At 37.1% G+C, this 27661-nt stretch overlaps 1 protein-coding gene across 1 annotated transcript in view; it reads right to left on the reverse strand.

Annotated features, from left to right (window-relative positions):
* ARAP2 (ArfGAP with RhoGAP domain, ankyrin repeat and PH domain 2) overlaps positions 1 to 27661 on the reverse strand; it is a 192219-nt gene that overhangs the window by 100575 nt on the left and 63983 nt on the right. Inside the window, 5 exon segments of the mRNA XM_017891113.1 lie at positions 272 to 357; positions 3387 to 3586; positions 7713 to 7828; positions 18391 to 18569; positions 26201 to 26222. Of these exon segments, the coding sequence (XP_017746602.1) occupies positions 272 to 357; positions 3387 to 3586; positions 7713 to 7828; positions 18391 to 18569; positions 26201 to 26222 (603 nt within the window).

Here is a 27661-nt window from a genome sequence, read left to right on the forward strand (position 1 = left end):
TAAAAAAAAAAAAAGCTGGCAAACCTTTCTAAGTCCTTATTATTATTATTAAGGATCATCTATACTTTTACTTTTAAAATAACTATCTCATTTAGGAAGCATTCTCAAAGAGTTACTATTAAAAGTCTATAAGCCATTTTCATAATGTAGTGAGAACTTTATCAAAGAGCCCTGAGAAAAATTCCTGCCACCACACCCCATGGCATACCTCCTCCCAGTCTCTGCAAACTGAACCCCTGCCACAACCCCATTCAAGTTAAATAAGACTCACCTCGATGAGTTCATTGCTCCAAATGCTAGCATCCATTTTTAGACTTCTAACCTTGGAATCTTTTGGTCCCAAAGATCTATGCTGGCCTAGAGTCAAAACACAATTGCATTTCTATTTTAATTTGTATGTAAATTTATTTTACTTTGTTTTAAAAAAAAAGTGTATATGTCTATGTTTGTTGCGTATCTTCTCAACTTAAAACACGCCAATACCTGCTTTCCTCAATGACAAGATGACAAGAGCACTAACAGTAGTAGTGGGAATTAGACAAATCACAGCTGGCTACAATAAAAACAGCAGCAATCATCATCAGCATCTGCACTGATAAAAAAAAACTACACTTAAAAATATATTTATGCGCATGTGTGCATATGTACAGATACATGTATAAATATTTCCTCATTTAGTAATCAGCTAGAAATAAGCCACTGGAAACCTTTTGTAAAGCTTGCTAAAATCACGTGTATGTAAATGCAGATAGTATTTCTTTACTGTTACAAAAACTTGACTATTGTAAAACTAGTTACATGTCTAATAAGTGTGTCCTTAAAAATCTGACATGAATACTTTATTCAACAAGTATGTCTGGAAGAGAGTAAGAGCCCAGAATTTTATTACTGTCAATTCAATTGTGCTGTATAAATCATCATTCAGTCATCACTGAGCAACCAGGCTATGTCAGATTATTTCAAAGCTGAGAAGGAAAAATAGTATACAGTCCACTATCCTTGATCTTAAGGGCCCTTAGCCTAATGAACAATGAATATTCATTCCTTTCCCTACAATAGGTAAGAGGTTCTTGTTTATTTTTTATTTTTTGGTAGAAACTACTTAAAGCACAAAGCCCTAAATTCCCGTGGAAGAAATCTGCATAGGTTTGCATTTATAATGACTACCTACAGGCAATACAGTACCCAGAAGGTAAAAACTTAAAAGCCTGTGGGAAGAGATGAAAGGGGTTGCTGGAGCAACCTAGGTATGACAGATTCTGAGTTGAGGCAGCAGGAAAACAAAATGGAGCAGACAGATTGAGAGAGGTTGATAAGATAAAATGAATGAGACTTGGTGGGTTTGAAGGAAAGAGGAAGAGTCAAGAAGGTGCCTCAGATTTTAGGCTTTGAGAGTGCAGCGTAGACAGTATTGCTTCTGACCAAGATTGAGAAGGTATGAAAATGTGCAGTTTTATGAAATGGGCTGAGGGGAACAACGATGGCTCCATTTTTGACATGTTACATTTGAGGTGTATTTGGCAAATCTAAGTAGAGATTCTAGTAGGCATATAATCATAAGGGTTTAGTGTCCAACAGCGTGAGAATCATCTGCTTAAAAATGAGTATGGAATTAAAGTGATAAATAACATTACTCAGGAGCAACACAGTAAAAAAGAAGTGAGAATGTAACCCAAGGGAACACGTGTATCTCACAAGCATGAAAAGTAACCTGGAAAAAAAAAGATTGGTAATAAGAACACACAGAGCGAATGGTATCTTGGAAGCCAAGGGAAGATGGATGTCACAGAGAGACATGTTGTCAAGAGTTTCAAATAAAGAGACAATAATAAAGATAGTAAGTGACCACACCGAAATTGAGAGGTAAAATACATTGGTAAATGTGGCGAAAAGATTTTTACGGCAGTTGAGTGAAAAGGTAGCTGATTACAGAATGCTGAAGAAAACTTAGGAAGTTAAAGGAATGAAAAAAACCTATGTACACTACAACTCTTTATAACATCCTGTCTATGAAAGGAAAAGGGGACAGAGATTGACACATAGAAGGAAATGGGTAACTTTCAGAAATCCTGATGGTTTAATGAGACAAACTTGTGCAAGTTTATACAATGAAACAAAAGAAACCATAGCTGAATACTTACATAAGAGAGTGAATAAGTGATGAAGTGGTATCCTAAGGAGGGAGGAAAGAAAGGAAGCAAAGGTAGAAAAAAGCAGCTGTGAAGGGCACAAAGGCCATCTCTTCCAATGAAACTGGAGAGAAGAAAAAGATGGGATAAAATACAAAGTAGAATGTGATTCACGGGCATTTTTTATTGTGAATGATATTATTAATTAGCTGGTGAGGAAATCTATCTTAGTTTGATGAGAAATGCAGTTGAACAGTGCTCTAGAAAAGTGTTCAGGAGCTGAAGCAACTCCTGTGGCTGCACTACTCACTGCACTCTAGCTGAGGTAGGTGCTGCTCTCCAGCGTCCTCACTGAAGTCTGTATTCAACTCCAGTCCAACATTCGTCTCATTATCATGGAGAAAATGTCATGTCTTATACATGTTTTCAATTCCCCACACCAGCACAGTGGTTAGCATTCGAGCTGCATTCTCTTTCTCTCTCTCTGTCTTTCTCATCTCTCTCTCTGTGTGTGTGTGTGTGTGTGTGTGTGTGTGTGTGTGTGTGTGTGTGTACGTACAGTGAGGGAGAAGGTGGTGGGACACAGGTAGTCCAAGAGAACTGAAGTTTAGACTGTGGTTAACTTTCTCCAAAACTTCCATGATCACACACCCAAACTGAGGTCCACTTCCTTCCACTCACTTGGGCAACTGTCTGAGCTCTCAAATACACGGAGAGGTCAGGTTGTCAGGTGTGAGGTCGCAAGAAGAAAACCAGTCATAGTACCGGTTTGTATTCATAAACATCAATAGTCTTGTGAAGTGCTTCCTTATAAAAATTCTTATTATAGGAGATACCAGATCTGGCATATGAAGTTTAGTGCTCAAAACAACATTGAGGTAAAAAATATGTCTTACCAAAAATGACTGGGGAAAGGTGGACGAATCCTCAAGTTAAAGTTGCAAGCTTGTTCAGGATGCATACTAAAACATACTTACCTAAAATCTAGAAATTTCAACATTGCCTTTTAAAAAATCTATACATTGACCAGTAGGCACAAAATATGATTACATGCTTAAAAATACATTTTTATATCTAAGTCATACATAAGAAAAGTTTAGACTTATAAGTTATTTCTGAATTTGATTTAAATGTAATAAGCTTTCTCTGGTTTTACTTTTCACAACCATTAGCTATGATATATAATATACAACAATGAAGAGCATTCAGTGTCCATCTGCCACAAAGCAGTGATGAGCGTAACTTATCACTAATTACCTGCACACTTTTTACAGATGACAACACAGAGATTGATGGATGCCCAGTCAGGATCCGGGGCTTTACAATCTGCACAGCTCCTGTTAGATTCATTGAACCAAATCTTCTCAGCTACTTCATAATCAGAGAGAGTTTCTGCTATTGATTGCTGCACAGCTTCAATCCAGTCTTGTTTCTCTTTTTCAGTCTCGGCTGTAAAGCTGAAACAATTAACGTTTCTGTGTTATCGATCTCCCTTGTAAAGGCCAATTAAGCAGTATGTTCAGTTTGCATATTCATTTCACTCACAAATTAAACAACAGCTGAAAAATATGCCTGCTAGGCAGTTCTGGGTTGTCTTTTCTGTTAAAAATCATTTAACTCAACAAATCGTGTTTTTTTCCTTTTAATTTTCCACATTGCTTATGTCTTTGTTTACGCATCTTGAACCAAAATTAACATACATATTTTCTAAAGAAAACATAAAATTTGCCCTGTTAGGTCACAAGTCTAAACAAGAGGCTATGTTTCCTAAGCAATGGTTATGTAATCATCAATAAGAGTTTATTGGCAGAGTTTCAGGGCTACTGGAATATTTTGCCAAACAAGTATGCCATGATAGTCTGAAGCTATGTTATCAACAACACCCACCAGAAATTGTGACTTTTCTTTCAAACTTAAGAATAGATTCTCTTTTTTTTTTTTTTTTTAATTAGAAGAATGCCCAGATGGTTCTAAGAAACTGGGAAATCAAAAAAGTTTTAAGTGGTTACCATTCTAACAGTTTTCTAACACATTTTTAGCCACGTTCTGATTTATTCTGAATCTTAATGTTTACTGGGAGCTCAAGTGAACTAATAAAAACATTAAACAGCAGTTCATTCCTTCAAGAAATATTTACTGAGCCCCTACAATGTGTAAAGGAACGTGCTACAGTGCTACATACTCGGTCAATGACCCACAAAACTGATTCATATTAAAATTTTCTTTTGTAAAGAGGAAAATGCTTTGAAATATAATGAAAATCACAGCTAACATATTCTAAATAATCCATAAAAATAAATGGCCTACATGAATTATACTTTTTAAAGCTCTTTAGGATTCCATCACTCTTAGTGGTTTCTGGTTCTACCAGAAATTTGTCACAGACAATAGATTAATACCTATATTTTAGTTTTGGCTAGAATCTGCAAATGTAAAAATAAAGTTTGTTATTTTTATGCAATCATTTCTTTCTCAAAATTTGAGGCAATGGATATAGTTTAACAGGCAAAATGAGTAACACACTTGATAGTATCTTTGAAATTCCTAATTGTTAGTCCTTTAAAGGCCTAGAACAATCACCTCTGACTTGCACACTACTCTGTGATGCGATTATTTATAACGAACTAATTAATATAGTTGAACTCAAAAGATGTTGACTTATGCCTCTTCTGTATACTAAAACTATGGAGTCATTTTAGTTTATTAAAACATATTAAGTACTTTAAATTATCTGTTTTATTGTCATAATGATACAGTTAGTAGAATACCATAATACAAGACACATAAAAAAATGCTAAAATATTTGGATCAATAGGTACTACGAGATTCATTAAATTTAGTATCATTTGAAGCTGGAGTCCCTAGAGGAAATCATATGGAACAAAAGTAATTAGGCATTGATTTTTAAATGAAGGATTGTATTTGATCAGGCTAAAAGAAGATAAATAGCAATACAACTTAAAGACAATGTAATATGTTTTTATTTCATTTCTTCTAAATGAGAAGGAAATTATCACATACTTGTTTTCAAAAAATTAACATACACCATGCCCAGTAAGAAAATTAAGTATTAAGAAATTACTCGGCCGGGCGTGGTGGCTCAAGCCTGTAATCNTCCGCTTTGTAAAGCTGTCTTCTTTTTACAGGCATCTGATCAGGCGGCCTGCAGGAAGAGTATGGCCACGCTTCCTCCCTGAGAGGCTGCTGGTGTGCCCCTCGTCTTCTCAACCCCCTGGGGGCCCCTGGAGGATCTGGAGCACGCCCTCCAGCTGGGGGGTTTGCCCAGCAGGCGAGGCCCCTTAGTCGCTGTAGCCCATTTTGAAGTTTGGCAGGTGGGTTTCTAGTGCAAGGCCACCTCTGCCCTCTGAGCTCAGAGCCACCTGTTTCTGCCCCACCCAGTCCTGCACACACCTGGTAGCAGGTGCAGGGAGGAGGCAAAAGCCGGACTTTGCCCCTTTATCTGCACCCCTTTTCCCACTCTCAGGCAGATGTGTGTCCAAAAGTAACCTGTGCTGTGTGCATATGGGAATATGCACATGTATACACGCGTGTCTCCATGCACATACCTGTGGACACGGGCAGCCCTGTGTGCGAGCACACGTGTGTGTCTGAGTGTGGCTTGTGCGATCCTCCATGTGCCCGTGGGTGCAGATGTGAATCTGAGTGTGAACATGAGCTTTTGTGTAGCTCTGCATGTGTGTGCGTAATGCCGAAGGATGGACCACCAAGCAGTAGGGCATCTCCTTGCCCCACCTCAGTTTCCTCATCTGTAAAATGGGGACAACAATGGCACCTAACAGGTGGAACCAGCCAGGCACACAGTAAGTGCCATGATAGTACCCCTTTTTATTAAGCTCCCCAGGAATGTGTGCGGATTCCACAAAATAAGAACACTGAAAGGGACTAGCTCAAGAAATATTTCTCCAATCATTCTTTCATTCTTAGGTCCAGAAGTGTTTCTTCTGTTCTCTTGGTTTTATCACTGCAAAGGTAATATAACAACAGTAGAGGAAGTTTGGGAGAAAGATATGGGGAAGGGGGGATACCTGTCCCCCAGAACCCCACCACTCCCAACACAAGAAGGAATTTCATTTTTGCTTGTTCTTTTCCTGACTTTGTCCATGAGCCAGCACGGGGCTTGGCACACAGCGCCAGGTTCAAAAAAAAAATTTGGATGCTTTAACAAATATACATTAGCTAAAATGACTACACTGAGTATTTTTCCATCCTGCGTTTGTTCACATATCATGGTCGTTTTCCATATGATAGCTGGTGTTTATAGTTGTTGTTGTTGTTGTTGTTGTTGTTATTATTATCATTATTATTATATTATTATTTTGAGACAGCTCTGTCCCCTGGCCAGAGTGCAGTAGCTCTATCTCATCTCACTGCAAACTCCGCCTCCCAGGTTTAAGTCATTTTCCTGCCTCAGCCTTCTGAGTAGCTGGGATTACAGGCACGTACCACCAAGACAGGCTAATTTTTATATTTTTCGTAGAGATGAGGTTTCACCATGTTGGCCAGGTTCATCTCAAACTTCTGCCCTCAAGTGACCCACCAACCTTGGCTTCCCAAAGTGCTGAGATTACAGGCATTAGCCACCACGCCCAGCCCAGTCTCTGTAATTATTAAAGATAATAGGCCAGGCGTGGTGGCTCATACCTGTAATCCCAGCACTTTGGGAGGCCAAGGTGGGCAGATCATGAGGTCAGGAGATGGAGACCATCCTGGCCACATTTCACAATGTGGCCTACTGTTTCCACATTGTGATACCCCATCTCTATTAAAAATATAAAAATTAGCCAAGAGTGGTGGTGTGTTCCTGTAGTCCCAGCTACTTGGGAGGCTGAGGGAGGAGAATCACTTGAACCCGGGAGGCGGAGGTTGCAGTGAGCTGAGATCGTGCCACAGCACTCCAGCCTGGGGACAAAGTAAGACTCTATCTCAAAAAAACAAAAAAGATAATAAAAGAAAATTAGGAACTACCTAATTCCTCAAAACAAGGAAATAGTTCACTTGTATTAAGAACCACTTGTATTAAGAAATGTTATGTAGGCCGGGCACGGTGGCTCAAGCCTGTAATCCCAGCACTTTGGGAGGCCAAGACGGGCGGATCACGAGGTCAGGAGATCGAGACCATCCTGGCTAACACAGTGAAACCCCGTCTCTACTAAAAAATACAAAAAACTAGCCGGGCGTGGTGGCGGGCGCCTGTAGTCCCAGCTACTCAGGAGGCTGAGGCAGGAGAATGGTGTAAACCCGAGAGGCGGAGCTTGCAGTGAGCTGAGATCCGGCCACTGCACTCCAGCCTGGGCGACACAGCGAGACTCCGACTAAAAAAAAAAAAAAAAGAAATTACTCAAATTTCATGAAATAAATATTTTTGCATGTTTTGTGATTATTCAGGTCACTTTTACAAGGTGTTTTTATATAGTGGCTAATGAATTAGACAATATGGAAAAGTAGGAAGATAACTTTAAATGGCCTATAAGAGAAAAATCACCACGAACAACATAAAGGTGGATCACCCAAGCTTTCCTATAGTAGTACGAATCGAATACAAAATGTTTAAAAATAGCTTACCTGAAACTCCTATAGGGAGTGATTATTTCAAAAGACTGTTTCACAGTTCGGTCCACTTGTTTTACATTTGCTACATTCATAGGAATTATGGTAATACCAAGTCCACTCTTAAAATCCTAGTTTGGAGAAAAACATAAAAAACTATAAAGAAACAAAAAAAAGATTTTGAAAGTATAATTATATTTTCTAAATTCCAATAAATTCTACCAAATTTTACTACAAAATCTGTCTCACTTTAGGTAACCACTTTTAATACATACTAGCACTGGGCCATCTTAAGCTTTACAGCTGGCCTATTTATAGCATATGGGGTTTCTTTGACGTGAAAGATACATTGACTAGGCCACAGAAACTGAACTAGACATGCTTTGCTTTTGAAAGTAGGCACAATATTCACCTTTATCCATTCATTAAAGGAAGCTAAATACTAACTACCTCTTACTATATGCCAAGCAGCTTCCTAGGTGGAAATGATATTAGGAGGTTAGCATCATTACTAGTTATGTAAAAAGATGGGAAAACTGAGGCACAATGGAAGAAGGTTACATGGAAAGTGCAGCTACTTGTATGTGGTAGAAAAGATTTGGAGCTGAATCTGTTTGATTGCTCTTTCCTTGTTTTACTATCTTAGATTACCTCTGCTGTTTGTCATTATTTTTCTCTTCATTTACTCTCAAACAAAAGCATTACTTGTCTTATGAGATATACAATCTTACCTCATTTCCAATATTTTATTGCTTTTATCTCCCTTCAGTCAGATTCCTAAAATTCCTCTAATGCTACTTTGGTATAAAAACTGCCATTTGTTCAAAATCTATAGTTACTATGTTCAACTTGTCTCATGAAAATTCAAAATTGTTCAAAAGGCTACAACAGACTCTGCATTCTAAAAGCACTAAAGTTTGCAATATATCATCTACCCATATGGATTTCAGAATGTGACTTATCAATTAAATAATCTCCACACTTTACAAAACAATATGTACATCAAAAAAAGAATGATCTATTTGAATAAATTCAGACTAAATGTGTTCTGAATTCCTAAATTATGACTAAAGAAAAGTAGCAATATTGAAGGCAAAATACAAAAAGAAAAAAATACTGGCCCATTTTCAGTAAGGACACTTGTTAGAGACTGTAAGAGAAGAAAGAAGCCACTCATCTGCCTCTTCTCTTTGTCTCTCCTGCTATAGACGCCAAAAATAAAAGAAGTATATTCTCCACTCCCCTATACTTAGAAGTGACCATGTGTTGTAGTTTCCTTCAATAAAATTTAAACAACTCCTGGTAGAATGGAGGGGGAGGGGCCGAACAGCCTTGGAAGAAGAGAGCCTTTCGGCCCTTGCCTTTCCATCTTCAGGGAAGTAACTGCTAGAAGCACAGAAGCCATTTTAAAACTTCACAGTCCTAGAAAAGGGAAGACTGAGGACAAATTCTTAGGCTCTAAGGATGCCAAAGTGAGGACAAGAATAGGGAAAACCCTGTTCTCTGGTAGTACCAACTCTTACTGCCTACACCATGGGATTTGATAAAACAAATCTCCATCTAGCGAAGCCCTTCTTCAGGTTTTTGTCATTTAGTACTAATGTGTTCCCGACTTACAAAGTAAGTGGAAAAAAATCATTCTATAACAAATGCCCCCCAACTTGTAAAAGCATCCAGAGTTTCCAGATGCAAATTGTGGGAAAGCCTCTCTTACATTTTAATATATAAGGTTTTAGTTAGAATAAGGAAATGACATCATTTAGAAAACAAATCATCAACTGATTTTTTTTTTTTTTTTTTTTTTATGAAAAGGAACACATAATGGCCCTTTACTAGGGAAACTAGCCAGAACTGAAAATCCAGTGATATAAAAGAAAATATGCCAGAAAAATCTGTGATGCTGTAAATAATTAGAATGGAGTTGTCACACTCCACTTTGTATACTAATCCCACTAATTGAATAAATAGCACTAACATGATCTCTATGGAAGGAAGAAAATCAAGCTTTCTAATCAGCTCTTTTTAATAATTTCACCTTTGCACAGGGTTGATACTTGATTCTAATTTTTTTAATTCCCTCAATTATCACAGCTATTGCTCCTGCTGGTCACATACCCAATTGGATAAACTCCCAATCATGTGATTGGGAAACTCAAGCTCTCTTTCACAAAGTGAGAAATTAGTAGTAAGGTGGATACAAATAAGATTTTTTATTTTTTTTTTTTTTTTGAGCGAGTCTCTCTCTGTCGCCCCAGGCTGAGTCAGTGCTGGATCTCGCTCCTGCAAGCCCGCTCCCGGGTTTACGCTCTCCTGCCTCAGCCTCCCAAGTAGCTGGACTACAGGCGCCCGCAACCTCGCCCGGTAGGTATTTGTATTTTAGTAGAGACGGGGTTTCACCGTGTTAACCAGGGTGTCTCGATCTCTGACTCATATCCGCCCGTCTCGCCTCCCAAAGTGCTGGGATTACAGGCTTGAGCCACCGCGCCCGGCCGATAAGATATTTTTAAAACAGCTTTTCGATGGCTCACCTTGATACCTGAATAAACTTTAGAATAAATAAATAAACTCTAGAATAAATACTTGGACTGCATGTCCTTCAAACAATTCTCCATAATGAGGTATTTGACAAAAACTGTGTATCAGATCACTCCAGGTTATATTCTCTGATGGGGGCCTCGCCTGCAAGTCCTGTATGTTACTAAGGGCACACATAATACTCTAACCATCATACTAGCAGATAGTAAGAATGACATCCTTTTATGGAAACTGATGAGCCTCATCAAGGCTCCTGCATGAATAGATGCTGCTCATCTCCACAGCAAATCATAAAATGTCTACATGTAAAGCTGTACTTTCTGTTAAAATAAGGGAGTGCTAGCTGGTCAACACCCCAAATTTCTCCCAAACAAGGCAAAGATGAATTTTTTTTTTTTTTTTTTTTTTTTGAGACAGAGTCTTGCTCTGTTGCCCAGGCTAGAGTGCAATGGCACAATCTCAGCTCACTGCAACCTCAGCCTCCCAGGTTCAAGCGATTCCCCTGCCTTAGCGTCCCGAGTAGCTGGGACTACAGGAATGTGCCACCACGCCCAGCTAACTTTTTTTGTATTTCAGTAGAGACGGGGTTTCACCATGTTGGCCAGTATGGTCTCGATTTCCTGACCTCCTGATCTGCCCGCCTTGGCCTCCCAAAGTGCTGGGATTACAGGCGTGAGCCACCGCACCACCTACTTAACAGCTGCTTGCCATGGCCATATGGTTTTGAGTAATTAGAGTATCTACAGAACTGACCAGCATAAACTGACTGTAAAATATACATTAGAGTAACAAAGTAAATGTTAGTGCTCTTGAGAGCTATCATATATGAAACAACTGCATTTTCTGTTAAAAGTTGTGGACATTAATTAAGCCATCATTTTCACAGTATTTAGACAGTATTTAGAACATGTTTAGAATACTTCTCATCCCTAGATACTCATAAAAATTACCTGTGGTGATCTCTCCCTCCCACCAAGAGACCCTGATTCCATGAATCTGGTGGCAGAACCTAAGAATGTTTAATTTCCAAAAACAAAAGTACAACCTCACGGCTTTTATATGTGGCCAATGACAAGAAACACTGATTTAGATAGCAGAACCATTATGCAACTAGTTTAGACAGTATAAGTACGCAATATGTAACTGTCAAGACATAAATACTCCTCGCTTTGACCAGGCACTGTGGCTCACACCTTAATCCCAACACTTTGGGAGGCCCAGGTAAGAGGATTGCTTGAGGCCAGGAGTTCAAGACCAGCCTGAGCAACATAGTGACACCCTGTCCCTACAAACGAAAACCAAAAAGACTCAATTTTATCTGCTTCTGTAGAATACATGCAATCAGAATATACAAAAACCATTTGAAATAATTAAGACTATCAATCTGAAATAAGCAGGCCAGAACAGGATGACATATTGGATTGCTGAGATCCTATTTGTGCTGGGTGGCAACCCCTCTGTTAATGTCCAGAGGTGTTAAAAGCATCCGTCTTCATTAAGCATATAGCATGGACTCTGTAATTGGTTTAATATCTATTTGTGCATGCTATGAAGTTTACAAACAGCTATGAACTCTTGTTTGATTTCCTAGTTCTGTGAAGTTAGCAGAGCAGATACAGTCATTTGTTAATGGGATAATAGTCTTGGCAAAGCAAAGCAGTACTTAGTAAGTACCTAGTTGTGCCAGAAACTGTGCTTAGTCCTTGGGCTGCACAAAAGCATAAGTCTGGGTATCTGCCTTAGGGAAGTTTTGGTGTAAAATGAGATAACAGAAAAATGCAAAAATGCAGTGTTATTAAAAAACAAACAAACAAAAAAAAAAGCCTGGTGGTAGGCATACTGAATCCAACCCACAAGAGAGAGTTATCTTCCTAACAGGCCTTCCAAAGGTTGTGACATTTGACTGGCCAAAGGACAAAACCCAGACCAGACCAGGTTTCTTATTCAGGTATTCCTCTCTCGCTTGTTCACTTATTTGCAAAATAGGGATAACAGTAGTACCTACAGCATCACTTTCGTGAGGGTTAAATTAATGCAATAAAAATGCTTAAAAGAATGCCTGGAATGCAGTAAGTGCTACACAGGACTAGCTAACTTTTGTTATTATTATTTTTATTTTATACCTTTTGAATTTGAAGCCAACTGAACATAGTATCTATTTAAAACTTAATTACAAAAAAATATGTCCTGTCCAAAATAACTAGCAGGCATAAATTTTAAAATGGAATGCAATGTGAATGGTAAAAGTTCAACTAAATTAAAAATAAATTGCCCATTAACAACAATCTGATTGTGAGCTTTATTCTTATCAAGAAAAATAGGCATGAGCCAGAGATAAGCCAAACTATCAACTTTTAAAATGCTATAAACTGGATTGAAAAAAACAGTAGCACAAAAATTCAGTGGGTAGAGTTTTAGTATTATAGAAAGTAGAAGGCTGAAAATAGATTCTGAAGTAAGCAATATTTTAAATTGAATTTGCTGTGATAGAATGTAGGATGTCAAGAATCATGAATCCCACTAAAGTAACAATGGCTAGGTTTGGCTTCGCAGATCTGGCCACTGCTAGGGTGGTACAATGGCCAGGTGAGCCCTGCAGGTCAGACCTAGGGAGAATCGAAGCTGAGCCAATTACTGGCTGCTTGATCATTGGCAAGTTATTTAGTTTATGTAGACCTCAGTTTCCTCATTTATGAAAATAGTCAGGTCTACCTTACATTATATTATTATAAGAGTAAATAAAGCAACATAAATTAAGGGTCTGATACACCCACTTAATTCTTTCTTTTGAGGGTTCTAAAAGCAGAATTGATCTTCAATATAAATATTTCCATTTTTTAATAATTACAGAAAGTATTCATACCAATGATCCCATATTAAACATTCAGATAGAATTAATGGTAAATACCAAGATACTGAAATAGGTTATTCATATGAATTTGTAGCAACACAACCTGGCAAAACTACGTTTTAAAACTACACAGTGAAAGAGCAAAATACAAAACTGACTCCTAAACAGAAAATAAGGAAGGGTTTGTTAACCCCAAATCTGCTGAAATTTCAAACCTATTTTTGGAATTACTGGATGCCAGGTTTCCATGCCAGGAATTTAAGAACTCGGTGCTTAAACATTTGTTGAAAACAGATGTGGCATTGTATGACACTGGCACCAGCTTTCCTGGGAAACACCAGATGCAGAGTTTGGCCAGATACAGAACCCAGAGAATCTGAGGCCACCACCTCCATCCTGCTGCTCCTTTCTGTGCCACACAACCCGTCGCCCTATGAGGTCTATTTAAATTCTATTAGAGTTTCACTCCCATGCCAGAACACCAGGGAACATTATGTTGGGGGGAATGAGGGAGGATGAGTCTCTTGTTATACCCTGATTTGAAAATGTTTAATCAAGTGAGTTTATGTAGTTAAAACCTCAATGCTACAATTATCATCAAATGGATACCAAACCCACCAAGTAAGACATCTGGTTTTAATGAATTCATTAATATTAACATGATATTTAAAAAAGTATCAAGAGAAGAAGGGAGACTGGCTGACAGGGCAACAGAACAAATGGAAACCAACGCCAGTTGTCTTAAATCTTCCTCATGTCCACTTGCAGAGATTCCTTTCAACTAGCAATACCACTTATTTAAGAATTCACATATTTAAATATATGTCCATATTTGATTACCTTATTTAAACTTTAAAAAATTCTGACTTACACACTATACCTCTATCATTTCAGGATAGATAATTTACAAAATAATGTTTGTTCCAGAATAGAGAAGCTCTATTAGCTTTGAACTGATTTAAAACACTTTAGTTACAGAAACAAAATTTCTACAAAACAAAAACTGACAAATGAAAAGCAAAATAGTTCAGAAAAAAATTGTAGAAAATACGAAGATTCATGTCTCTCTTATATAAAGAGCATAAAGGAATTAGCAAGAAAGCCATAAGATCCCTATAAATAAATGGACAAAGAAGATGAAGAGACAATTTGAGAAAAAATCATTTTAAAAGAGAATTGGAGGAAAAAAAAAAAAACTCTCCTGTCAAAAAAAACAGTTATAAATGATCATTAATTTAACAAGTTCACCCTACCTATGTTTACTGAGTGCTAGCTTATTGCCTGAGGATATAGCAGTGAATAAAGTAAATATTCACACTGTCGATTTGGGAATATAAAAATGATAAATCTCACACTTTTCAGGTTATAATGTAACTGGATGCCTATCACATAGCTGTAGCATTTTCAATGTAAACTACTCTTGAGGAAGGGGTCATAGGAATTCTTGCCAATAATAATAATCATCATCATCATCAGAAAGGAAGTCAAGGCTACATATTGAATGTTACCAGAAACCTCATTGATTTATTTAACACTATGTGTTACCCCAACAGGAAGGCCCAGAAAGCAGAGATCTTGTAGGTTACCACTGTACCCGTCATGTCTAGAGCAGTGCCCAGAAATGAGAAAATGCCCCTACATGTGTCACGTGGATGAATGAATCCAGAAACATGGTCACTATAGTGTAACCTATACAAACCCAATTACACAGCTCATTTTATACAATGCTGAAATAATAATATGAAAAAAATTGTCATATTATAACACATTGCAGGCATCCAAAACATAAGCAGAGATAAGGAATGGGAGAAAATGTGCAAAAATTAAAGCAGAAAGCAGTTGTGAAATGGTGCTAAATATTTAAGGGATTACATTTAATTTATGTGATATTAGCACCCCACTGTTTTGCAGCATGGTAATTGGGTAAAGAATCTGAGTGTCAGTTTCTACTATGCCATTTTCCACCCTAACAAATATTTTTACAAATCTTTTCATAGTTATTTCCACTTCATCTTAAAGTCTAAAGATAGGCTTTAAGTTGTTTTAAAGAAAACAACTGAGAGCAGTGTTTTACAATGTGTGCTTTTTGGCTCATCCATTACAGAATCACCTGTGGTGCTTTTTGTGAATTCAGATTCTACAACCCATTTCCAGAAATTGTGAATTAACAAATCTGAAACGAGCTCAGAAATCTTGAATTTTAACTTGCAACTTAAGTAATGGCCTTAGAGATAGTAAGTCATCTCCCTTCCTCACATGATGCCATTTAAACCTAAAGAGACTAACTTAATTACCTGAGCCAATTAATAGTAGAACAAGAATAAAAACCCATAACTGCAACCTCCCAGTCCAATCTTCTTTGCAATAAATGAGATTCCTCTTTAATAACTCCTCAACATTTGCTGTAATAGCTACCCTTCTACCTCTAGCCACTCTCTGTTTACTCTCTCTGGAATAACTGCCAAAGTAAATTAGTAAAACTATGTATAAATGAGAGGCAAGAAAAATAAAAATAGTTCCTATGTTAGGGTGGTATAGGTCAATTTCTTTTTTTTATTCTATTCGTGCTATTATGTGGGCGATAAATCCCATTTTAAAATAAAAACAATTAAGCCTTGTTGCATGTCACTAAATTAAATCCAACACAAATTATGATACAGAGGTTCAAATCTAACATCACTTACATTTTTATGATAAATATATTCATTTCACCATCTTTAAAAAAATACACAAGATTACTGTGTGTGTGTGTCTATATAAAACTTTTCGAAGTTGAATCAAACCACCTTAGGATTGTTTAGTGCTTTTCCTAAAACACAGGTTGTTGCCCTCACTGGCAGAAAGCCCTCTGACCCATTACTCAGCATATCACCAGGTTTTTCACATGTGCTCCATCAAGGGAGAAAACCAATGGGCAACTTTCCTCTGGGGAAAAAGATATATACCAGGATGCAAAAACAGATGAAAAGGGAATGGTATGCCAGGGTCTGAATGTGGACGGCCTTCCTTATTGGTTCATTCTTGAGTCAACTAGTTCTTTAAGACTGACTAAAGACCAAGTCCCTTAAGACCTGAATCCATGTGATATGATGCAATTAAACACACACACATATACACAAATAGTATACATTTAAAGATGTGTGTGTGCATATATATATATATGTTAATGCATAGAAAAGACCTTGTATACAAGCATAAAAAAATGTTTACTTATCAAAAGATGGAGAGGGGTTGAGCCTTAATGCTTTAATTTTTAAGGAGAATATACTCATTACTCATGTACATGGAAATGCTTCTAATGCACTGACTTCATTAGATGCCCTTTTTTTGCACCTCTCTGTAACTCCTGTACAACCTATTACTGCACTGACCTCACCATCCATCATATGTTCTGGTCTTGACTTTTCCTCTTGGAAGACAAGACTTGTGTCCTTCTTCTCAGTAAACCCATCATTTTTAGTGTGCCTGACATGGTATACAATGTTTATTGAAGGCATACCCTGAAACTCCTGGACAACTAAATTATTCAGTGAAAGAATCCTTAGGCTATTTCTAAAAGTTCCCAAGTCCGAAAATTTCTCTTCAACCTAGACTTTAAAAAGGCAGTTTGTAGAGCGGTTAAGAAGGTAGACTTAGAGTTATACAGCTCCAGTTTTAAACTCAACCCTGCATTATAAACTGTAATTCCTAGACTTATTACTTAATCCTCATTTTCCTCATCTACAAAACATAGACAAAAAATGTCTTCCTCCTACATTTGTGGTGAAGATTAAAAGGAAATGTCTACAAATTAATTACCATTGTACGTGGTACTCAGCAAATAGTATTCATTACGCTTTTCACACTCAATTCCTAATACTAAAGCAATAATTTCATGTACATTTTCACTAATCAAAAGTGTTAATAAAACTTTTAAATATCTATTGTATTCCTAGAGAATAACAGAAACTCAGACAGTTTAATGTGAGCAATGAAATTAATCATATGAACTCTATGCAAGTCTATCAAATCTTGCTATCAGGTCTATGCAAGTGTAAACTGAATACCTCAATTAATTTGGAAGAGTAACTTCCATACTGATACATGCAAATTATGCATTTTTAACCTCCATTCCAATAAGAAAAGTTGCAATCATCTTATTTTGTAGACTGAAATGTTCATATTCAATTTGTACACATTATTAAGCTATTCTTGAGAAATATACTAACTATCCACATTATTAATAAGCCGAGAGTGCTCGATGATGCCTTCAACTGTTAATTGGCTAAGATATCTTATCCTCCAAAATATTCAATGCGTAAGTTCACACTAAAGTTCAGAGGATGCCTATAGTTAATTGTTCTGAAACTATTTGTTTTGATATTCCTATTTTTCTTATAAAAATAGTCAGCATTTATATTCCAACTTACTATAACCCATAATAAGGTATCATAAAATGAGTTCATCTTAGGTCAGCTAACTAAAGTGCACAGTTCAACTCCACAATTATTAAGCATCTAATATATTCTAGGCTGAAAGGTTTTAAAAGGAGTTATTCCAACAAAAAGGGTAAATAATTATATATTATACATATTAAAACATATACATATTAAAACAAGGAATGTTAGAAGAAAGTCTACGGAATGAAATGAGGCTAACAGGATTTGTTAAAATTTTAGTTTACCATCAGACTCATCAAAACATTTAAATACTCTATTGAGTCCTTTGATATTAATCAAATTTAGTAAACCAATAATTTGAATTGATTTTATTTATGTAGATGTGATATGTGTGTATAGGTAGATGTATGTATGTATGTGCACTTGAATTTGTACTTATATGGAGGTGTGTGTGTATATATATCTCTCACATACATCTGCTCAAAATAAAACAGACCAATATTCTGAAAACTCAAGCAAATATGTTACCTGTGTTTACCCTACAATTATCTATCAAAAATAAAAGGGTGCAGAATGGGTCCTATTTCATCACCAGCTGTACTGGTTCATTGGTCCTTAATTGTTCTCTCATGTAGTTGTATAATGTTATTTCAACCGAATAATATTTTTCAAAACTTATTTTCAATAATTTTACTTCCTAAATACCATAAAAGGTGATGTCCAGTTTCAAGTTTGATATAGATACTTTCTTGCTGGTGGAGACACCAAGAAAATGCAACAAAATCACTATTTCTTCGGTATATTTAGTGGAGTACACAATGCCAAAACAAGACTCTATAAGTAAAATCACTAATAATTCTTCTAAACAAAACATAGTTGTTACTACAATAAAATAGCAGCAATTTGCAATGACTATAACAGAGCTCACCTGTTCGTTTTTGCAAAGCCACACACTGTTTCCACTTAACACAGTAAAAATTTTTGCCTTATAGCCTCTCAGTTCAAGATATCCACATTTCTCAGGTGTAACAACGCCTTGAGACTGTGAGGTAAGGGATTGTGATTTCAGTGCATTTAATAGTATGCTGATCCAGTCATTTCTCTCCTCTGAAAATAAAGACAGGAGAAAATACATAAATCCATATATAAGTTACATAGATATAGAAACGTCAAGAAGAAATCCACGCTCTTTGCAACACATAAGTGACAGATTCTTTCCACAACTACAATCTAAATGTTACTGTAAACAGACCAATGACTCAATTCTTTGAGGGAAAAGGAGTAACACTATCGAGTTTTCGTGAAATGAGTTTCATTGGCTTTACCTGAGAGTTTATTAGAAGTGCAAAATCTCAGGCCCTACTCCAGACCTCATGAATCACAGGCTATATTTTCAAAAGAACTACAGATGCTCCTTATCCCTTTTAATATCTGAGAAGCCCTCTTTTAGATCATTCATTAGATTAGATTTTCTTTTAATAGAAGAATGTGATACTGCTATCCAATAATTAACAGCTTTTATGTTTCAAGTCACTTACTCAAAGACCCCAAAAATCCTATTTTCAAACAATCATTTGGAACCCACTCTAGAGTATGCCTGCTTCAGTGTCACTTTCCCATCCCACTCTCAACACAGTAATTAACAATAGCATTTCACCTGGCAAATTAAAATTTGGTTCTCCTACTCCTTCCACAAAAGCTAAGCGACCTTCAATTATGAACAATGCATTGTGTTACAGGCATAGGAATTCGATCTAGTCCCCAAAGAGCAATTAAAGCTATAAGTCAAGCAAGATTTGAACACATAATGGAACACAGTAGTATAAATGTCATATAAATGGTATCAAATAATATATGAGTCAATTGAGATAAGTGATTTGCTGAAGGTCATATAGCAAGTTAGCTTTAAAATAAGCAGAATCAAATGTTTTAACGCTCGAACAACTTTTCTTGGAACCATGGGGGTAAAAAAGAGGTACATGTAGTAGATCTTGAGAATGAAGAGCAATTCAAAAGACAAAACTGGAATTTGGAAGAGGGAAGATAATAGGATTCTGAGCAGAGGTTACTATAAGAACAAAGGCAGAAAAACCAACATCCATTCAGGGATAATTTATCAATGAATATATTTACAATTCTGAACTCACATGGAAATAATGGGAATATGACCAGAGAATTCATACTGCCTGTTTAGGAATGTTGTCTTTATTACAAAGGAAAACCATTTCAGCATTCTTAGCAATAAAAAGACATTATGATAACACCGACAATGACAGGTAGACCACACTGGAAGCCTGAAGTTCAGGAACCAGGCAACGGAGACTTAAAATACTGTGAAAATGGAAACAAAATGACTTACACGGAATTAAGGCATTTAGGACAGTGGAAAAAATTAGTTGTATAAACATGATGGGTGTTGATAAGAAAAACAAATTACTTAGAATGAAAGGTAACATGGCATCAGAAATTGGCCAGGCAAAGGAGAATCCAATTAGTTAACAGAACAACCTCAGGTTTTCAGTGCCGTGCCATGAGCATCCAGGCAGACTGATAGCACTATGTGAACAACAGTAACCCGTACATGAGAAGACCCATGGAAATGAATAAACATGAAGTGTAAAAGGGGAAGAAACTGGCAAACCTTGAGGTACAACTATATCTATAAGGCTGGAAATTGGGCTATCAGAACATAGGGAGAAGTAGTTGTCAAAGCAAAAGGAAATAAAGCAAAACATACTGAATCACAGGTAGTAAAAGCTTTCACAGGATGAAGGAAGAAGAGAAAGCAGAGCCCAGTTTGGGAAATGGGACAGTTTCTCAGATCCTTCTCAGACAGGTCTGCCCAGTGACTTAATTGTGGATTGAAATAAGTCACCATATTAAACTTACTCATATTTAAACATGAATCCAAAGTTATTTCATAATGAGTCTTACTTTTTCAATTATAATTGTTCTTGTTCACCTTCAAAACTAATAAAAACAGTTGATTGTGTCTTTAATGACCAAAGTCAAAATGTTTATTTATAAACGTATTTAATAGTGCGTTATTGCAGGTGTCACATAATCTTCCAGGAATTGGTGCTTGATAGCTGGGTGTGGTGTCCCACACCTGTAATTCCAGCACTCTGGGAAGCTAAGAGGGGAGGATCATTTGAGGTCAGGAGCTCAAGACCAGTCTGGCCAACATGGTGAAACCCAGTCTACACTAACAACACACACAGAAAATTAGCTGGGCATGGTGGCAGGTGCCTGTAAGCCAAGCAACTCGGGACACTGAGGCATGAGAATTGCTTGAGCCTAGAAGACTAAGGTTGCAGTAAGCCCAGATCGTGCCACTGCACTCCAGCCTGGGCAACAAGAGTGAAACTTCGTCTGAAAAAAAAAAAAAAAAAAAAAAAGAGTTCCTGCTTGTTGCAATATATCAGGATGAAATATTTATCAAATGTCCCTAGTATTGTTATACATCCTAAACTAAAAGACATTAAAATATTCAAGTAGCTAAGTCAATGTCAATATGCAGCAGCTATTCTACATTTTTCCATCTGCATAAACAGATCCAGATTGCACTACAATAACTTATTACATTTTCAGTTACAGCAACAGACCTTCCACTTAACTTGGTTATTACTTGTGATCATTAGTTTCACGCAAGATATTCCTGCCGAGTAAATGGTACATAATGGTTGTTTGTTTGTTTCTTTATTTGTGCTAATCCATATAAACCACTGTGTTTGAAATGTAGGTCATAATTTAATGAGTTGGGCCTAAGTGTCTATGGCTTTTAGATTACTGCTAGCATATATTTCAGTTTCTCAGGAATTAATTTAAAACTGGCAATTGCACCTGTTGGAATTAAGCTTACTTTGCCTGAATTTCAACACATAGCCTAGAAGAATTATCTAGCTCCTGAGGGCCTCAGTTACTAAGAGGAAGTAAACAATCAAGACGAAGAACAGGAATTAATAGTAACATTCAGTTTATTCTGAATTACCCATGCCAATGGAAAGAAACAATGGAACAGATAATCCAAATACAACAAAATAGATTACAAGTGTCATCCGTATTCGGCCACACAATGTGTGCATCCTGAGATATGGGGGAATATGCTTTGATAAGTCACAACATTCCAAACCAAATAATGATTTCCTGTTGGACAAGAGCCTAGGGCAAACTTAGATACTGTGCTAGCTTTTGCTTGTTCTTCAAACCAAGATACTTCTTATTCTTTCCAATAACAAATATCTATTGAGTGTCTATCTTGATCTTAGCACTGTGCTAAGCACCATTTCTTCAGGAAACAAGCTCTGACCTAGATATGACTTGTCTCTAAGAATAGCATTCCAGGCTGGACAAAAAGAAAGGGAGGGGAGAAAACAAAGAATAAGTGTTGAAATTGCCATTTTTTTGTGATTATGCTAGAATGTAAATAAAATACAATAGCAAATTCCTAAAATCTCAAATCAGTTCTTGATGGTTTGAGGAATGGCAGCTTAGAGCATAAGAACAATAATAACAAAAAAAGAGGTTTAAGAAAAATTGAGACAATATTCTCTGGACTACTGGGTTTAGCAGTAGGCATACTCCTTAGTAACAAGGGATTGGTTACACTAGAGATTACTACATAAGGGCCATGCAAAACATCAACAACATTATCTAATAAAGTTTAGCTGGACCTTTACTTTTGATATGATAATATGATCTAACTAAAGTTCCCTCAATGAAATTCCTGATCAATATCAGAGAAAGAAGTAGTGCCTGCACATAAGGATTGTTCTTCAAATTGATAACCACTCACTCGTACAAATATTCACTAAGCCTACTATGTTCCAAAACCTATTCTGAATACCAGGAATGGAACAGTGAACAAGACTGACCATGACCTTACTCTCCTGGAAGTTTACACGCTAGTGAAAGGAGGAAGGCAATATAAACTTAAATATACATTACAAAGTGGCAAGTGCAATTGGTAACATAAACACAAGATGAGGGGCCCAGGGAGTGTTATTTTGTACAGGATACATAAAAAGCCTCAGAAGAAGGGGATGGTTAACCAAAAACCTAAAGGAAGAGGAAGTAAAGAAGCAGGTCCCAGCTGAGGAGCAGGCAGAGGAAGAGCATTCCAGGATAAGGTGAACATGTAACAAGGCCCTGAGACAACAGCAGATTTGGTATATTCAAGGAACAAAAGGCCTCTGTAGGTGAACCAACCATAGTACAGGAGAAAGGGAACAGAAAAAGATAGGACAGAAAGACCAAGGCCGGATCATGCAGGGGTTTTTGGACATCATAAGTACTTTTTACTCTCAGTAAGATGCAGAAACCGGTTGGGTGCAGTGGCTCACTCCTGTAATCCCAGAACTTTGGAAGGCCAAGGCGGGCAGATCACAAGGTCAGGAGATGGAGACCATCCTGGCTAACATGGTGAAAATCTCATCTCTACTAAAAATACAAAAAATAGCTGGGCGTGGTGGCACACACCTGTAGTCCCAGCTACTCGGGAGGCTGAGGTAGAAGAATCACTTGAACCTGAGAGGTGGAGGTTGCAGTGAGCCACAATCGTACCACTGCACTCCAGCCTGTGGGACAAAGCAAGACTCCATTTCAAAGGGAGGAAAAAAAAAAAAAGATGCAGAATCCATGGAGCATGTAAAGTGAACTGACATGATTTGACTTTCTTACTGAATAATTGCTCTGACAAGTACGGGAAAAATATGACAACAGTTGATCATGAGAGATGATTAAAACAATCCTGATAGCAGTGTAGTTGTTGAGAATTGGTCAGCATCTAAACACACTTTCAAAGTCAAACTGACAAGATTTGCTGATGGACTAGATGTGAAGTGAGAAGAAAAAGATTCAAGAATAACTCCACACTTCATGGCCTAAGCACCTGAGGCTTCTATTTGCTGAGATGAGGAAGATTACAAGGGAGAAAGTCTGGCTGAGCGGGTGGAAATGAGAATTTTGATACATTAAGTGTGAGGTGCTACTAGACAGCCATGTTGACATGTCAAGTAGGCTGCTGGATATGACCATGGAGTACAGGAACAGGTCAGAGACGGAGATACATATTTGACATCAGTCACCCTAAAACCAAGAGATTGCCTTCAAAACCAGACTTGCGGCCCCACAATTGAATATTTTAAACAGAATTTGGAGTCCTAGCAAGTTCCTAAAATACATTATGTCAGAAACTTCCAGAATATCATGAAGTCTTCAAAGGAAACACTTAGCAAATCATCATTAATGAGATTAAGGAGGGTGAGTAAGTAAAGGGATAGTAAATGTTTCATGCCTTGCTTATAAAAACATTGATGATTTCAAAAGAGGTAAGAGTCTGCTTGCCCAAAACAACTAAGGGGGGGGGGGGGCATTTATATGTTCTTCTAAAAAATTTTTTAATTAAAACAAAGACTTTTCCGTATCAGTATCAGAGCTGCCATTGGATGACTGTATGATGTTGTCTAAAAGCAGAATTGAGAGACACCCACAGGGTCTAGAATCTGCTAAGGTGGAGAGAAGCACAGGGCCTGCAGGTGAGCACCAGTTCTGAAAATGGCCTTGGAAAGGGAATGCCCGCTCAAAATTCTTAAGCTCTCTTCTAACCATGAGAAGTGTGCACTCAAAACATCGTGAGTGTTTTGAAGCATCATATCTCCACGTGTGACTACAGGTGCAAAGGAATACAGACTGATTGGAGAGATCAATAGCTGTTATGACCCACAGACCAATTCCAGTGACTCTGCTTCAGAACAACAGGAGTCAGACCAAATTTTGTACTTGGGGAAGTGTTCTTTTTAAATGTTATTATTTCAATAAAATTCACTTGCAACTAAGAGAAGAACAATATTTCATTAGGAAATTGGTGGTGGCGGGGGGGAGGGAATAGAAGCCTTAGAAAATTTGCAGGGAAAAGATTCCAAACTATATATGTTCCAAACTATAATCCTGTCTTAGTAACACCAGGGGGTGATGCAGCAGTTTAGATATAATAACACTGGTCAGGGAAAACAAAGAATAGCTATTGTAGATAGGTCAAAGCCTTTTCACCAAAAATAAAGAATCCGTATCTGTTAAGATGTCAAAACTTTTTCCTTTTGTCCTAAACTTTGATTTTGCTTCTTCCCTCAATCAAAATAGACTTTAATTCAGCTTAAAGTTCATTAAGTCAAAGTCCTTAAGCCACTATAGTTGATCTACCAATTCCCACAAAATAAAATAATCAACCATTTGTATACATGGAAGGAAAAAAGATAACTTAATAAAACATATTTAGTATACTGTTGAAAGTTCCATACTACATATAGATACATAAACAGATACATATATATATGTACACCCACCTCTACACACATTTATTTTAAAATTGTGAGTTGTTACTATGTNGACTTTAATTCAGCTTAAAGTTCATTAAGTCAAAGTCCTTAAGCCACTATAGTTGATCTACCAATTCCCACAAAATAAAAATAATCAACCATTTGTATACATGGAAGGAAAAAAGATAACTTAATAAAACATATTTAGTATACTGTTGAAAGTTCCATACTACATATAGATACATAAACAGATACATATATATATGTACACCCACCTCTACACACATTTATTTTTAAAATTGTGAGTTGTTACTATGTAAAAATAACTTTCAATCAAAATAACTCATTCATTAATTCCATGTGTATACAGTCTGTTTTCACTGAAGCAGTATGTCTATGGTTTCAAAAATTAAAGACCTACAACTTATTTTAAAAACAACAAATTTATACTGAAGTTTTGAAATTTTTATACTGTCCTAAGTTTATATAACAAAGATGAACTATACACCACAGAAGGATTTATCTGTCAATCGTGAACATGCAACTTTTAAACATGTGTGGGTTGGTACACTCTACTTAAATAAAACGTGTCTGTTTAACTTAGTAAATATGGCTAAACAGATTTTCATACAAGTTGGAAGCTTTATTTAGTATGTCTATCTTAAAATGCAGGCTATGTAGCAATGTGAAATTTATTTGGAGAGGCCAAGAGAAAGGTGATAAGCACCTCAAAAAAATAGGCAGCTACCTTTCACGGTGGTGGAAACCAAACCATAAGGAAAGACTGCCTGGATAGTCATTCAAGAGAAGCAATGCCACGTGCTTCAAGAAATACAGTAAGAGAAAAACTGTGATTTCAAATGGAAGTCCCATATCAAGTATCACAACTGTGGAAAATTTTCTGAATTTCAGGCAGTAATTCACAAAAAGTGGCTCCTCATATATGCAGGTAATTCTAGGTAAAATGCTTGAGGGCAGGGGTTTGCAAACTTTTTCTTTGAAAAATCAAATAGTAATCATTTTAGGCTTTACTGGCCGCAGTCTGTGCTACAACTACTCAGTGATATCACTGAGTGAGAATGAATGAGAAATGAATGAATGACAATGGATGTTATCTAACAAGACTTCATTTACAAAAACAGGCACTGAGCCAGGTTAAGGCTGCAGATCAGTTTGCTGACTCCTACTCTGGGACTCTAGCTTTAGTTCAACATTATTTTTAAATACCAAATAAGAAACTTTTTTTGTTACATCTATACACTATGTACAGAGATAGATATGTTTCACAACATAACACCTACTGTAAGCAATGCACTTTGATATTTATTATTTTCTGTTTGGGGTTTGTCTTTTGATTGAGGGAGAGTGTTTCTGGTGACATCATAAACCACTAAGTTGATCTCAGTAATCCACAGTTTGAACCACGCTGCTCCAGTGTGAAGGCCTGCTGGAATGTACCCATTTACTGAGTACCCCAAGAAACAATGGAAACGTTTTAGTGGTATATAATATTTACTGACTGCTTTTTATGTGTTATGCACTGACATACGTACCAGGAATCTAGCAGTTTAAAATAAAGAAAATGTTGCCCCATAATAGTTAACACTGTAGTCATTTCCAACTGGTGGTGAACACTCTTATCTGTAAAAATTGGATAATAACGGCCGGGCACAGTGGCTCATGCCTGTAATCCCAGCACTTTGGGGGGCCGAGGCGGTCAGATCACCTGAGGTCGGGAATTCAAGACCAACCTGACCAACATGGTGAAACCCCGTCTCTACTAAATACAAAAAAAAAAATATTAACTGGGCGTGGTGATGCATGCCTGTAGTCTCAGGTACTTGAGAGGCTGAGACAAGAAAATCGCTTGAACCCACGAGACAGAGGTTGCAGTGAGCCAAGATTGCACCGTTGCACTCAAGCCTGGGCAACAAGCGTGAAACTCCGTCTCAAAAAATAAAGGATAATAATTGTAATACTACCTACATTATAAGACTGTTGTAAAAATGTAGAATTAGCAAAGTGTCTGGTACCTATCAGGTATTCAGTCAATTTCCCATACCATTATTATTCAAATAATTAAAGCACAAAGAAGTACTTCTAAAAATCAGGTTGAATTATGTATCTATTCCTAAATAAAAGTTGTCCATAAGTTAAAATCATAATTCTTAATGAGATGGTATTACCTAAATTAATAAAACTAGTAAATTTATAGTAATGACATATTATGATACTCAAATAAAATACACAACAGAGAACTTTTAACTTCTCTGGCTCCTCCCTCACCCTTATTCAAACAAAATTCAGAAAAGATTTCTCTATACACATGTAAACTCAATCCAGAAAACATGTGCCATCTTTGGGATCAGCTTTTACCATTAAGTGTCCCATAGATTATGTAGATGAAAAGAATTCAAGAAATATAAAAGATGCTCCTAAATCTACAATGGAATGATTACTGTGCCTGTGCAGTCAGCTAAAGCAGGGGTCCCCAAACCCCAGGCCATGGACTGGTACCATTACATGGTCTGTTAGGAACAGGGCCACACAGCAGGAGGTGAGCAGCAGGCAAGCCAGCGAAGCTTCATCTGCATCTACAGCTACTCCCCACCACTGGCATTACTGCCTGAGCTCCACCTCCTGTCAGATCACCGGTGGCATTAGATTCTCACAGGAGTACAAACTCTACCATAAAATACGCATGCAGGGAATCTAGGTTGTGTGTTCCTTATGAGAGTCTAATGCCTGATGATCTGTCACTGTCTCCCATCAGCCCTAGATGGGGCCATCTAGTTGCAAGAAAATAAGCTCAGACATCCCACTGATTCTACATCATGGTGAGTTGTATAAGTATTTCGTTATATACAATGTAATAATAATAGA

The sequence above is a fragment of the Rhinopithecus bieti genome, unplaced genomic scaffold (assembly GCF_001698545.2).
Source record: "Rhinopithecus bieti isolate Rb0 unplaced genomic scaffold, ASM169854v2 scaffold_19939, whole genome shotgun sequence".
Taxonomy (NCBI): Eukaryota; Metazoa; Chordata; class Mammalia; order Primates; family Cercopithecidae; genus Rhinopithecus; species Rhinopithecus bieti.